Source organism: Bactrocera dorsalis, chromosome 3, assembly GCF_023373825.1.
Source record: "Bactrocera dorsalis isolate Fly_Bdor chromosome 3, ASM2337382v1, whole genome shotgun sequence".
NCBI classification, from domain to species: Eukaryota; Metazoa; Arthropoda; class Insecta; order Diptera; family Tephritidae; genus Bactrocera; species Bactrocera dorsalis.
In genome coordinates, this window is record NC_064305.1 from 39,757,854 (window position 1) to 39,772,752 (window position 14,899).

The window sequence follows — 14,899 nt, forward strand, 5'->3', positions numbered from 1 at the left end:
GAATTCCATAAGCAGAAGACTTCTTTTATTAAAAAAAAATATTTTTTCTTGGTACAATAATGCATTAAATGCCATTTGTCGTTAAACTGAAGAGCCTTTATTTGTGTCCAGCTCTAGAATGCCTTGTGTTAATAAATTGAATGTGTAATTTCTAATAAATAAATCGATTTCTTGAAGAGCTAACCATATTTTATATATATTTGAATGTGATTACTTAACTATGCTCATACATATGTATATTAAAGGAATGGAGGGTTTGAGATTAACATATCTGCTTAGCTAGATCTATACTTCCATACTAATATTATAAATGTGAATGGAAGTACCTTTGTTACGCCTTTCTCGTCAAAACTACTTAACCGATCATCTTAAAACTTGTAGTTATATAACTAATGGCATTTGAAAGGACATATTATACTTATTATTAAAAATATATAGTTTAAAAGCTAAAAAATACGCTTTTAAAGCACAAAAAACTGAAAGGTGAAAAATAATTCTTCGTCTTAAAAGTTGTAGAGAATATGTAATAATGAACCAAAAATTCGTGTATTTTTAAGAAAATAGGGGATATGCTCGATATATGAAAAATATATCACAAAGCACTCCCCGTTATTCTTTTAATAAGCTTAAGTTAGCATATACTAAGAATTACTTTTCACTTTTGAGAAACCCAAAATTAGTTAAAATTTTAACCATGTTATATTGTTAAAGTAAATTGATAATTAAGCAGTGCTATCAATCACATTGTGTCATACCATATAGTGGTGAGTTTTAAGCTTCATTTACCCAAAAAAAAATAATTTCAGGGAATTTGAAAAAGTGAGTGATAATTAGGGCAACCCAAAAATTGCATTTGCAAGTTGTTTGTTGTGATCGCAATTCTAATGCCGGTTAATTAGAAATACGTTTTGTAAATTTCTCTTTAATTTAAACTAAACTTGTTGTTGCAATTTTAGAATTAAATGCAATATTTTGCAAAAATGACTTTTTAGTGTCAATTTTGCAAATAAATACAATTTTATGAAGCTATTTGAACAATAAATGCAATTTTATGCAAAAATGCAATTTCAAGTAGCCATTTTCATAATTTTGATTACATTTGAAAAATTATCGACGCACAAATTATCATATGTCACATCTCTGTGAACAGATGTTTTGAAGTTTACCATATCTAACATAAAATTATATAGCGTGGCCGGGCATGTAGCTAATTTTAGTTGCAGAATCGAGTGAGGTAAATTTATTCAATTTCAATTAAACAAAGTGATTTATTTATTTTATTCTATAATTTAGATAATGCCGAAAGCAAAACAGCGAAAAACGGACAAATTAGCTTCTTATGTCGCGAAATATCCTAACTGATGGCGTCGTATTATTTTGCAAAGCTTGCAACAAGTCTGTGTCGTCAGAAAGATTATACTCTTTGCAATGGCATGTTGCAAGTTTGGCACATAGTGAAGCGGAAAAAAAATCATCGACAAGTACGCAGCACCACAAGTTCCAATCAAAATCAGTTCGCCCAAGATTTATGCAAAGCATTAGTTGCATCGGACATTCCACTTTATAAATTAAGGAATGAAAACCTAACAAGTTTTTTTGGAAAATATGTAGATTTAACTATTCCTGCTGAAACCTCCATGCGTAGAATAGTTGGTGAAATTTACAACGAAAGTCTTGAAACCATAAGAATGCAAATAAAAAACAAATATTTGTGGATATCGATTGACGAGACAACCGACTCGTCTGGGAGATATATTGCTAACGTCGTCTGTGGCATATTGGATTCGGATCCCGAAGAGGTCAAAAAACATTTTTTTGGTGCATGTATCAGAGTTAGAGAAACCCGATCACGCTGCTATTGCAAGAAGTTTTGACGATGCAATTAAATTGTTGGACCCAAAATTTGACAAAACTCGTATTCTTTTATTTCTTACAGACGCTGCGCCGTATATGGCGAAAGCCGCGAAAGAATTACTTCAACAAAGTGGTAACGATATTATAGTACGAAAATTTAATTCGATTTTAACAAAAAACAGAGGTTTTCCAATAATAAAAGAAATATCGAATCAAATTTCTGGAGAGAAGATTGATGCTACGTTAAATTACGACATTGCAGAAATTTGCGCTTTTAGATTCGCACCCCTGACTTCAGTTGAAGTAGAAAGATCGTTTTCGATGTATAAATTTATTTTTCGCGACAATCGTCAAAGTTTTTTGTTAAGTAATTTAATGCAAATGCTTGTGATTTATTCAAACAATAAGTCAAAAAATTAAAATATTTCTATTTCATTTTTAAATTCACAAGAAAAATCTGTGGTACTATGAATAAGTACTTTTTTAAGTTTATTTTTCTTTTTTACATCAAGAGAAACCTTTTGTACTATGAATACGTACTCTTTTAAGTTTTTTGTCTCTTTTATATACATATTATAAAAATAAAATTTACATAAAACAATTTTGTAAGGTTTTTTTAAAGTGCAATTTTAAGTGCAAAAAACGCAAAGCAAAAAAGCCACCAATGAAGTTTGTAAAGTTTACGGAGAAGAGATGCTGTATCGTGTAGCACAACAGTAGTTCGCTCGCTTCCGTTCTGGAAATTTCGATGTGAAAGATGCACCTCGCTTTGGTCGACCTATCTTTGAAAAAGTCGACGAAATTATGGAAAGATTGACCAGGACCGTTACAAAAGCAGTCATGATATCGCTAACGAACTTAACATTCATCATCAAACGGTTATTAACAATTTGAAAAAGGCTGGCTACAAAAAGAAGCTCGATGTTTGGGTACCATATGTATTGTCTGTGAAAAATTTAATGGGCCGAATTAACATCTGCAATTCTTTGCTGAAACGAAATGAAATCAAACTATTTCTGAAGTGAATGGTAGCAGAAGACGGAAAGTGGACCAATTACGACAATAACGTGCGAAAAAGATCATGGTCAAGCTAGTGAAGCTCAACAAATAGTCGCCAAGCCAGGGTTGACGCTTCGAAAAATTATTGAGTGCTTGGTGGGTTTGGAAGAGAATCATCCACTATGAGCTGCTCAGCCTGGTCGAACGATGGACTCTACATTATACTGTCAGGACGTGAAGAGATTGAAGCAAGCAATCGAAAAAACGGCCAGGTCTGATCAACAGAAAGAGCTTCGTCTTCCATCAGGACAACGCTGGACCACACACATTTTGATGACTCGGCAAAAACTGGGAGAGCTTGGCTGGAAAGTTTTGTTACATCCACCTTATAGCCCTGACCTTGCATCATTTGTTTCGCATCTTAATGGAGTAAAAAGTTAGCTTCAAGAGAAGCCTGTGAAAATTACTTGTCAGGAAAGTTTTGCACTGATGGAATAATGCCTCTAGCGGAAAAATTGAAAAATGTGGTCGATCCAAATGGTACATATTTGGTTCAATAAAGTTCATTATGAAAAAAAGCTGAAGCCCTATATATCGTCACCTGAAATGCAAAATAACGTATCATCAAAAAATTCGAAATTGAGTGTCTTATTGATTACGCTTCACCACTTCAAATTACAAAGATAATATTACATATGTTCAACATTTTCAGGTTCTGCACTCAGATATAAACCAGTTTTAACCAATATTAAATTTTTTTTTCACTCATGTTCCATTTTATTGCGTGTTTCATTCATGCCACTTTACATTTCCGAAAATGTTGTTACGTTATTTTGCATTTCAGGTGACGATATACTTTCTTTAAGGATATGTATTATAAAGGGTGATTTTTTAAGAGCTTGATAACTTTTTTAAAAAAAAAAACGCATAAAATTTGCAAAATCTCATCGGTTCTTTATTTGAAACGTTAGATTGGTTCATGACATTTACTTTTTGAAGATAATTTCATTTAAATGTTGACCGCGGCTGCGTCTTAGGTGGTTCATTCGGAAAGTCCAATTTTGGGCAACTTTTTCGAGCATTTCGGCCGGAATAGCCCGAATTTCTTCGGAAATGTTGTCTTCCAAAGCTGGAATAGTTGCTGGCTTATTTCTGTAGACTTTAGACTTGACGTAGCCCCACAAAAAATAGTCTAAAGGCGTTAAATCGCATGATCTTGGTGGCCAACTTACGGGTCCATTTCTTGAGATGAATTGTTGTCCGAAGTTTTCCCTCAAAATGGCCATAGAATCGCGAGCTGTGTGGCATGTAGCGCCATCTTGTTGAAACCACATGTCAACCAAGTTCAGTTCTTCCATTTTTGGCAACAAAAAGTTTGTTAGCATCGAACGATAGCGATCGCCATTCACCGTAACGTTGCGTCCAACAGCATCTTTGAAAAAATACGGTCCAATGATTCCACCAGCGTACAAACCACACCAAACAGTGCATTTTTCGGGATGCATGGGCAGTTCTTGAACGGCTTCTGGTTGCTCTTCACCCCAAATGCGGCAATTTTGCTTATTTACGTAGCCATTCAACCAGAAATGAGCCTCATCGCTGAACAAAATTTGTCGATAAAAAAGCGGATTTTCACATTTCGAACCGAACACTGATTTTGGTAATAAAATTCAATGATTTGCAAGCGTTGCTCGTTAGTAAGTCTATTCATGATGAAATGTCAAAGCATACTGAGCATCTTTCTCTTTGACACCATGTCTGAAATCCCACGTGATCTGTCAAATACTAATGCATGAAAATCCTAACCTCAAAAAATCACCCGTTACATATTTGAGCATACACATATGCTTTTCAAATGTCACCAACAATAGTTAAAACTTTTATTTAACTTTAAAAGTATACTTTTATTACGGATTTTGAAAAAATTTACTTTGGTAGAAAAACAAAAATTACATCGAAGGCGTAATCATACCGAAGTATATACAACAAAGTGAAATGAGTCAGGTCAAAGATTTAACTCTTATATTTATCAAAAAATTAAAATTTTCAAATTCGAAAGTAAACAAATTTCAAACGAAAAAAAAATTAATAAATATAAAAATGCCGAATACCTGCTGTTTTGTTTGTGCAAAACTACTAATGGAAGCAATTTACTAACTTTTGTGCTCCAACCGACAAATTGCAACGAGACGAATGGGAAAAGTATGTTGTGGGCAACTGAGTTTGTCGTTGAGAATATGTATGCTACATTTTAAGGTGAAGATAATAAAAGAATCTCCTCTTAAAAGAACAATCTTCATTAAAATTACTCCTCAATCTTGAAGAAGACAAGAAGGTAACGTTTTTACCATTGATACGGCCTCAAGACAAACTTATTTTCGGGAATATTTTAACAGCTGTATTCTATTTCTATTACTCTTCTATTTATCATATAAATTCATGTATGAACAGCAAAAGCCGTCATGTTGCTTAAGAAAAAAAAACATAGACGGGTTGATATAAACAAATATAAGAATTGTTTAATAATTTATTGTCAAATAAGCGTAAGTCAAATACTACGAGGTATGACAATTAAGTAATGAGACTGGTTCCATAAAAACCGTACATATATTTGAAAATTATTCTACAACTCTGCCATCCCCTTCAAATTCGTCCCCTTGGGCAGCTATATACCGATTTCAGCGCGTTTTCCATGCTTCGTAACGAGCACTACAAACACACGTCTACTCAACTTGACGTAGCAGGCGAACTAAACAAGCTAGAGCGATGGTACATATATCAATGGAGGGGAGGGTCACAGGTTTACCAAAAGTGCGGCAATAAAATCAGTCTCATTACTTAATTGTCAAACCTCGTATCTCCCTTTGTTTAATACTCTTTGAATCATACCATGATTCAACAATATATGGTTGTGCCGATAGTCCAAAGTAACAATTTGTCATAAGTGTTTTAATCCATAACGTCAAAATCAACAATTTTTTTTGTATTGTTTTGTTTTTTTGATTTAAGAACAATGTTTAAAATATTTAAACCATTTTTTCCGTCTGAACTCAATTTCTGACGGTTTTCAAGCATAAATCGGCCGATACTGCTGCTATTTCACGTTCGATATTCGTACGAAGTTCATCAATCGTTGCTAACTTGTTGGCATAGACCATAGACTTGACGTAGCCCCACAGGAAATAGTCTAACGGCGTTAATTCGCACGACTGAGGTGCACAATTGACTGGGCCATTTACTTTAGATAAGACGTTCACCAAACTTGGTTTTCAGTAAATGGATTGTGATATTCGCTGTTTGGCTTGTAGTGCCGTTCTCTTGGAACTACATATTGTCTAAGTCCATATCATCCGATTCAGGCCAAAAATATTCGGTTATCATTGAGCGGCAGCGATTCTCATTCACAGTAACGTGCCGGTCTTGATCATCACGGAAGAAGTACGGCCAAATGACATCGCCGCAACAAACGGAAATTATTTCGGGATGCAATGGTGACCCATAGAGTATGTGTGGATGGTGCCTGACCAAAAACGCATCTTTATATACTACAATTCTGGTGGTCATCAAGCGGTTTCAGTTGTTGCGTCAATTTGAATTTGTAAAGATGTTGTCCAAAATTCGCCACAACGATATCATATGTGCCTGGGAATTCGAATTTTTCCAGCTCTTAAAGATGAGTCCACTGACTCTGAATTTCGGTAGTTAATTTTAATAATTTCGACTCATTTTTGAATCGCATATCTTTCCATGACGAAATGCAAACCTAAGTGAACAGCAATGTCAAAAGAGCGGAAAAATATGGCGTCGTTTGCTGTCCCTATCGGACCACTTTTGTAGCGTCCCTATTGAAAACCTTGTTATATGGAAGTTGGGAGTAATATTGACTCGATTTTATCTAATTTTGTCAATACTACGTACAAATAAGATCCTACAGACTAATTAAATGATTCCAAGATTTCATCATGCTCTAAATCACCAATCTTTTGGATAAAAGTCAGCTGGATATGCAGTCCTGATATTATTATATCGGTACTGGGTAAAATTTTCGAACAATTTCAATTTCGCTCTTTCATCTTATATAAGATATGTATATGGCTATGGAAGTATTGACCTGATTCAATCAATTTTTAATACACAGACACAATATTATCACGAAAGAATTCACTCTAATTTCAATTTTCCGTCAACAGTGAACTTAGGTACTGGGGTCCACAAATTCGGTATTTAGGTGCTTGAACAGTTTTGGTTTAGATTAGGACAATTTTTGGTAATAAGGTGGCATACATACTTCAAAGGCACTATCCGTGCAAAGTTTTATGTCGTTGTATTAATTGGTTCTTGAAAATGAATCAAATGGAAAATTGTGAAATATGTTATCGAACATCGACCAGTTTTGATACCGGCTTCTATAAAGCCCATCTCGGGTATAAATTTTAATATCTCTGGCGTATTTAGTTATTGATTTATTTATATACTCTTGGTAATTTTTAAGATACCATTATATATGTATGTATGGGGAGGACGGATAGACCAACGTTTGGATTTCAACTTGCCTCGTCATCCTGATCATTTATATATGTATGTATAACGTACGTATCTCAATTAGTTTCAGGAGATACAAAAACCGTTAGGGGAATTCTCTCTAACAACATGTTGGAGATTATAAAAAATTACATACATACATACATATGTGCGTTTCAACCAAATTAACACATGACATAAATGTCGCACATACGGCCTGAGGAGCCCTACATACATACATTTGGCATGCAAAATAGCTGTTTTTGCTTGATTGATTTTTAATCATTATGAAAGCTGCAAAAGCGATACAATGTCATTTAATGGAATTAGCGAGATTTACGGCAGCAGGCGACACAAATATATACACATCTACATATAAAGTGATTTATGTGAATCGGATTTTTGAAAACAACTTTAAACTCAATATTCCGCCTAAATACTTTTTGTCTCGATCATTTTATGATTTCCCATTTACATATACATACACGCATGCATAAATATGTAACAACTCTGTTAAACCAAATGTCAACACATTTGTATTAAAGCTGAGTTGTTTTCTGGATGCATACGTATGTTCTTCTTCTTGTGCAATTAATCTCATTACATACTTGCATGGTGCTTATGTCGGCTTGCAAAAATCATAAAATTAGTTTTTCACTTACATATATTATGTCTGGTAGCTTGTGGAAACATGCGTACTATCTGTATTGCTGAAAACAAAAATTTCCTGAAACCTTTCCCTTTGACCAAATTATCTAGTTTTAAAAAAGGCATGTTTTCGATGATAATATATTTCCGAACATACATACATTACGGGGTTTTCAATAAGGACGCAACAAAAGTGGACCGATAGGGACAGCAAATGACGCCATATTTTTCCCTCTTTTGATATTGCTCTTCACTTAGGTTTGCCATTTTATCACGGAAAGATATACGATCCATAAACGAGTCGAAGTTATTCAAATTTACCACCGAAATTCGAAGACAGTGGCCTCAACTTTAAGAGCACTACGTCCAATTTATGATCGTTATAATCTCTTCAGCGATGAGGCTCATTTCTGAATTAATGGCTTCGTCAGTGAGCGTTATTGGTCAGGCAGCAATTCAGACATACACCATGAGACACCATTACATCCCGAAATAATTACGGCGGCGTCATTGGGCCCTACTGCTTCCGTGATGATCAAGATCGGCACGTTACTGGAAATGGGAATTGCTACCGCTCAATGATAACCGAATATTTTTGGAATTGGATGATATGGACTTAGACACTATGTGGTTCCAAGAGAACGGCGCCACATGTTACTCAGCGAATGTCACAATCGATTGATTTCATGAAATGTCCCAGTCAATTGTGCTCCCGAGTCGGTCGATTTAGGCTTGAAAACCGTCGAAAATTGGGTTCAGAGTCTGGATTTCTACAAGTGGGTCCGTGTTGGCCATGCAAAAGAGATCGAGTTCATACATATTGGCATCGAATGTACTTTCACAGGAATAAGGAATTGTATTGCTATCCCAAGTCGTTATTGTGTTAAAAAAAACTTTTGTAGCGTTCTTATTGAAAACGCCGTCACTACTTATAATGTTTTCGTTTTTGTAACAAGTTTTGTACAAGGTGTTCTAAAATAAACAAAAATCTGAATCTAGCGTCTTCTATCTTTATCGATTGCCCAGTAAGAGCTTCATGACATTTCATCTATTGGAAGTGAAGTTATTAGGTGTCAGTATGTTTGTGTTATCGGTGCGAAAATGAGTTTCGAACAAAGAGCCAATATTAAAATTTGTTTTAAAATTGGTAAAACTTTTACCTAAATGTACATAGCGTAGATTACCTATCCCGTAGAAAAATACACGAGTGTTTTCAACGTTTTCAAAGTGGTCGTGAGAACATAAATAACGATCCACATGTGGGCCAATCAAAATCCGAAAAATCGAAACTGTGCGTGAATTCATCAAGAATTTGACGAAATCATCAATGAAATTCCTGGAAAAAGAATTGAACATTTCCAAAACATCGATTTATCGCATTTTGACCGAACATTTGGGCTTACGAAAGTTGTTGCACGGTTTGCTCCGCACAAATTGAGTGACGACCAAAAATTGCTCAGAATCCAACATTCGAAGGACATTATTAAAGATGATATTCTCCTATTATACTCTTAATAAACTTACCGGGCAAAAAGCACTTGGATATCGGCTTGGTCGCTCCTCACTTCCCTAAAAGTCAACTTGGAGCTGTGGGCCCACACACTAAGAGCTTCTGTGAGTGCTCGCCGTATCTGTGGGGCATCCTCCATCGTCCAATTCACCAAACTGCAAAGAAAAAAAATTAATACAAAAATAACCTTGATGAGCTATTAATCAGATGATGAGCAAAACTCACAGCTAACGCTATGAATCCCATAAAAATAAAAACAATGCGATATCAGAATTTTAAGTGTGTTTCTAAATTTTATTTAAAAAGATTTAACATAAGCACTATTTAAGAAAGAGCGTGTAGCAGAATCATAGTATTACATCCTGTGCTTTAGAGGAGGTTGATATGCATTAGGGTGTCCAAGCTGATTTTTTTTTGCAAATGGGTCCAATGCAAGTAAATCTACCTCTTTGCAGAAGTGATATTCAAATACAATATTTTCCGCTCTACAAAGAAGAAGTTGTACGCAGTTAATGATATTTATCAAATGTACCGTTTTCATATAGTACACCATAGCGTACACAATGCATTTATAAAATTCTTGTTTGGAAAATTGTGTACTATAATATTATTTTCTCAAGGAAAAGAAATATGATTTATATAGGTTTCAAATTAAAAATAAACGGATCCTTATTTTTATTTTTGACTGAAGCCTAAGGGGCGTTTGCAAAATCACACTCTACTTGGAAAGTAACGGACACCATAAGTTATTGTACATGTATGTACATTTGACTACTAAATATGATTGGTACAATTAGCCAAATCAATACTGACAAGAACTGACGTGGTTGCACAAATACGAGTATGGTTCATTTTGTTGCACGAGTGGTTTTCTTAACCTTTACGTCGCTTATTAGCTTGAAGATCAGCACCTTTTTGGAGAAACGATTGTTGTGAAGATTAAAATTATATTCAATGCTTATAAACATCACATAGTCTATTCGGGAAATCTATGAATTAGTTCAACGCACCCGAGCAAAAATTACTGGTATTATAACATGTTTTAAAAATCAACCAGATTGAGAAAAGGGATATGTTGTTGCACATATGTATATTACATTTAAATTATTTTTTTTTGTAAGATATATTACAGATACATATATTTCTACACATATGTACGTACATATATGCCGTTGTATATGCCCTTCTATAGCCGTGGAGCTAACTAGTAATTAGAGGGTTGGTTTGATTCACTCCCTCAGCCATTTGCTACTCGGCTGACATCAGCTTCTGCAACTGTTACCTCTTTGTCGCTGTTTACATTCTTTTTTCTTGCTGCAGTGCTCTTTCTTGAACGTGCTCAATTGTAATGTCATTTGTTTGCTTGTTTGCACAGTCCATTCATTTATCCTCAAATGCTTACAATTCACCTGGTTTCCCTGGCATTTACATGGCAGTAAAATACAAAAGCACAATGTTAACTTACATAAATATTTGGGAGTAAGATAAATATTTGGAGAAAGTGCACCATTGTTAAAAACTATGCGATTTTCACAATTGGTGTAATTTCCAAAAATTTGAACTACACCTAAAAAATTAAAATATGTATACACTTTGCTAACCGCCTTATACCGATTTGAAATCGAAAAACCTCTGCAGCGATGCGAATAAGAAATATAGAACTGTTAGCTCTAAGCATTTGTCATTGGACATCTTCAACAGTTGTTTTCAAGTTTACATATATAATTTAAGTTACCGACTTCAATTTGATACATAAGTGTGTTTTGGTGTTATTTACTTCTTCTATGCTCGATTGCTTAACAATCAAATTACTACCAAATGCCAAAATTTAAGATTTACAAAAAACCACATCCATTGTTAAATATATCAGTGCTTGCAAATAAAGGACTCAATTGGACCAAGTATATATAATTTCAGATTTGCTAATCTCTAGAAAACCGCTATTTATATAAATTTGGGTTTAAGTCTCTCTGACAACTTTCATTGCGTTTACTATAATTGTTTAATTCAAAAATCCTTTCATGCACGTTTATGATGCCCTAGCTACTCGTCTAGCCACAGCATCTGTATGACTTTCATATGTTGATTAATGCTTGCAGTCATTTTGTTTACTTTGTGAAACTGTTGCAGAATCACTTCCTAACTGAACGCTGGGGCAAGAAAGCGGCAAATTGATTTGTATATAAATAAAATACGTATACTCTTTTTAATAAAATCTTGTGTCAAGCTTTAGTTACATATTTTTAAAAGTTGTTCATTTGGTTTAAGGGGTTACATACATCCAGAATTTTTAAAAAATCGATTTTTTTTTTATAGTTTATTATTCTTTATAATTTTAGGCGTATTTCTGTGAAAGTCGATTGTAAAAATTCCCCATAGATACAAAGTTATAGTAGAAAATCAGACCGCCCGACGAGGGTTTTATACACACAGGTGAAAGTTTAAACGCGTTTTTCTCGAAACTACTTTTCCCGGCACGGTCTGCATGATAACTCATACAGTTTTTAACATTTTTTGATGCGGTTTTTTTTAAATATTCGAAAATGTTTTCTCTATAGTCTGTCGAGCCGGATTTTTGATATTTTTATTAAAAAATTTTATAAACATAATTAAAGTGTGACATTTATGACGTAAAACGCATTTTTTTTTCTAAATTCCGTAAATTGGAAAATTTTTCGAAATTAAATGCCGGAAAAAGAGAAAGGGAATTTCAAGGTCACAGGTTTACCACAAGCGTAGCAATAAAATCAGTCTCATTATTTAATTGTCAAACCTCGTAATTTACAGTAATTATAATTTTATAAAATCCTTTGGGACAACTTTACTGTGGGGTGCAAGCGTCCATATATGGTTATATATCGGGTATAAGATACAAAGTAGATTTTTTGAAGGATGCATATAACGGGTTTTCCAATAAAAGTGAAGTCATTCAAATGGCCCTCACGACTCTTTTGTATAAATGAGCCCAATTTTCGAGTACTTTTTTCACCAAATCAAGTCGTACTTTATGAATAGCACATTCAATATTGACTTCTAATGCTTAGAGAGAGTCTGGCCTCACAAGAAATAGTCTAATGGTGTTAAATCACAATCTCTACAATTCGGTTGTTGCACGCGCTCTGTGGCACGAAGCTCCATCTTGTTGGAAGCAGATGTTGTCAAGATCAACTTATAATTACGGCCATAAAAAGAAGACTATTATCGACCTACTTAGATGACGGAAGCTAAGGTGCTGAAATCGGATCGGTGATTGGCAGCCAAAATTTTGCAGCACTACCAGAGCAAGCAGGCTGAGCAAGAATGTGGATAGAAGAATCCTCACTCTGTAAGGAACTATGAATACCGACGTTTAACGAAATCTCCAAACGTTCCAGTACCAGATAGAGCCATATCTCCAGAAAACACGAAAGGATAAATTCGCGACTGCTAGCTGACATTTGCTTCCATATATAGTATGTGGAGGACGAGGTCAAGGTGGAGAGAAGAATATAAGGGAGACCTTAACCCACATCCTCAGGTATATGTCTGCTCGCTATCGAATCTTCTACCCACCGCGAAATCGAAGATTGATGAATATAGAGAAGAAGCCATAGGCTTTTGGCCGCGAGCAATGCAGTTAGTATCAGAGCTTGACTGTCGATTAGAAGTAGATGTGAGGTTTTCCTTTTACCTAATTACAGAAGCGTGAGAGTCCTTTCATTTGAAATCACAATTCACTCGTTTTTTTAGCTGTCCAAATGGGACCTTTTGACCTTAACTAACACAACATTTTAATTTATTAATGTGCTTATATCTGCACTTACTTATGGTGAAGCAATTCAATAGAAGCTTTACGTTATCCGGTTAAATAAGTAAGTATTATCTCAATAATTATGGTTCGAATCGTATGTTTCTTTATATTCAGTTACTAACTTTACATATTTTGTTCAGAAATCAAAGGTTAATTGACTTTAATTTAACCGTTTTGCATATAACTCAATATAAAATTACAAAACTTTGTGTGACATCATTTGCAAGCCGAACGGATATGCTTTACGTAGTTATTGACTGTCCTAGCTCATATACCCGTAGTATACAATTCGGAGCACTTAAAAGCAGCTCGCAGAAGCACTTAAACTTTTTTTGCCACCCACTACTATCCTGGACAAACAAAACTTTCTTAACTTTCTATTACTTTTAATAACCTTGTTTCTGTCGGCATAAGTTTTTCCTTCTCATTTTACCCGAGCATCCGAATCTTTATGTAGCTATGTATATGTATATACATACATACCTACTATTCTCGATTTTATGAATTTAACCTTTTCCTTCGCCACACACACGCGCAGCCTGGAAATGGCTCTTTATGGATCATATTCCCCACAGATGACACTTCACACTCGGTTTTTTCAGCACATTTAACCGAAAACTTTTATTGGCTTTTATGTCTCATTGACATCGACTGCAAGAACAGCAAGTGACACAACTCTACATAGTTATTAAACATTCGATGTGAATTCTGACGTTGTCTGCCCCGTCGTCGTCGAAAATTCTTTAAACTAGCCTAAATAGTAGAGCGTTTCACGTCGTTGTCATTTTAATGTTCCTTTGCTGCACCTGCGCGTCCGCTATCATACGTTACAGCTCTGAACACCGTTAAAACTTAACGTAGCCTTAGTCGTTTTTTATCAGTTTTATTGGTATTGTTGCCTTGTTGTTGTATGTCTCACCTACTTGTCTCTGGCTTGTGCTTCGATAGGTGTCAGAAGATGAAGGGCCGATGTGCAGAGTAAACGCATAGAGAACTATGGCTGTAACGGTAGGGAAGTGCTACTTTGTCATTTTGCTGACAAAGTTCAAAAATTCAAAGGTGTGATTCGCATAAATTTTCGATTCTTCCACACGACTGTTTGAGCTCAAAGACGAATTAATAACATGTCTCAACCCAATTGAAATATGAATTTTAGTTCAGACGAGCATACAGGGTTTGTCCGGAAAGTAATAGGACTCAGTGGATTTAAACAAATTTATTGAACCATTCGTTACATTCTTTAAAAACTTTCAAAACAGGCCAGCATTATTTCCAAGCATTGATGGCGTCACGGAAGGTATTCTCCGGAATAGTCTTGAAAGGCGAAGTGCATGCTGCTTGGATCCCCTCTGTCGTCTTAAAATATTTGCCTTTCATCGGTTTTTTAGGCAAGGAAACAAAAAAACTCAAAGAACCATGACTCTGCACCTTTGATTACGTCATTTAAAAATTGGGATCACTTTCACACATTTTCAAATTTCCTTGGCACACTTCCACTCGCTGCAATTTCTGGTCGTCAGTGAGCACTTTCGCGCATACCTAGCGCATGTTCAAGTGCTCCGACAAATTGTCATGAA

The 14,899-nt window shown here is 35.0% G+C and overlaps 2 protein-coding genes across 4 annotated transcripts in view; both read right to left on the reverse strand.

Annotated features, from left to right (window-relative positions):
• LOC105233534 (matrix metalloproteinase-2) overlaps positions 1-14,899 on the reverse strand; it is a 333,189-nt gene that overhangs the window by 22,555 nt on the left and 295,735 nt on the right. For all 3 annotated transcript variants that reach the window (XM_049452101.1, XM_049452100.1, XM_049452098.1), the window contains one exon: positions 9,547-9,687. In XM_049452101.1, the coding sequence (XP_049308058.1) occupies positions 9,547-9,687 (141 nt within the window). The remainder of the gene's footprint in view (positions 1-9,546; positions 9,688-14,899) is intronic.
• LOC125777361 (craniofacial development protein 2-like) overlaps positions 1-14,899 on the reverse strand; it is a 72,692-nt gene that overhangs the window by 17,826 nt on the left and 39,967 nt on the right. The window lies entirely within an intron of this gene.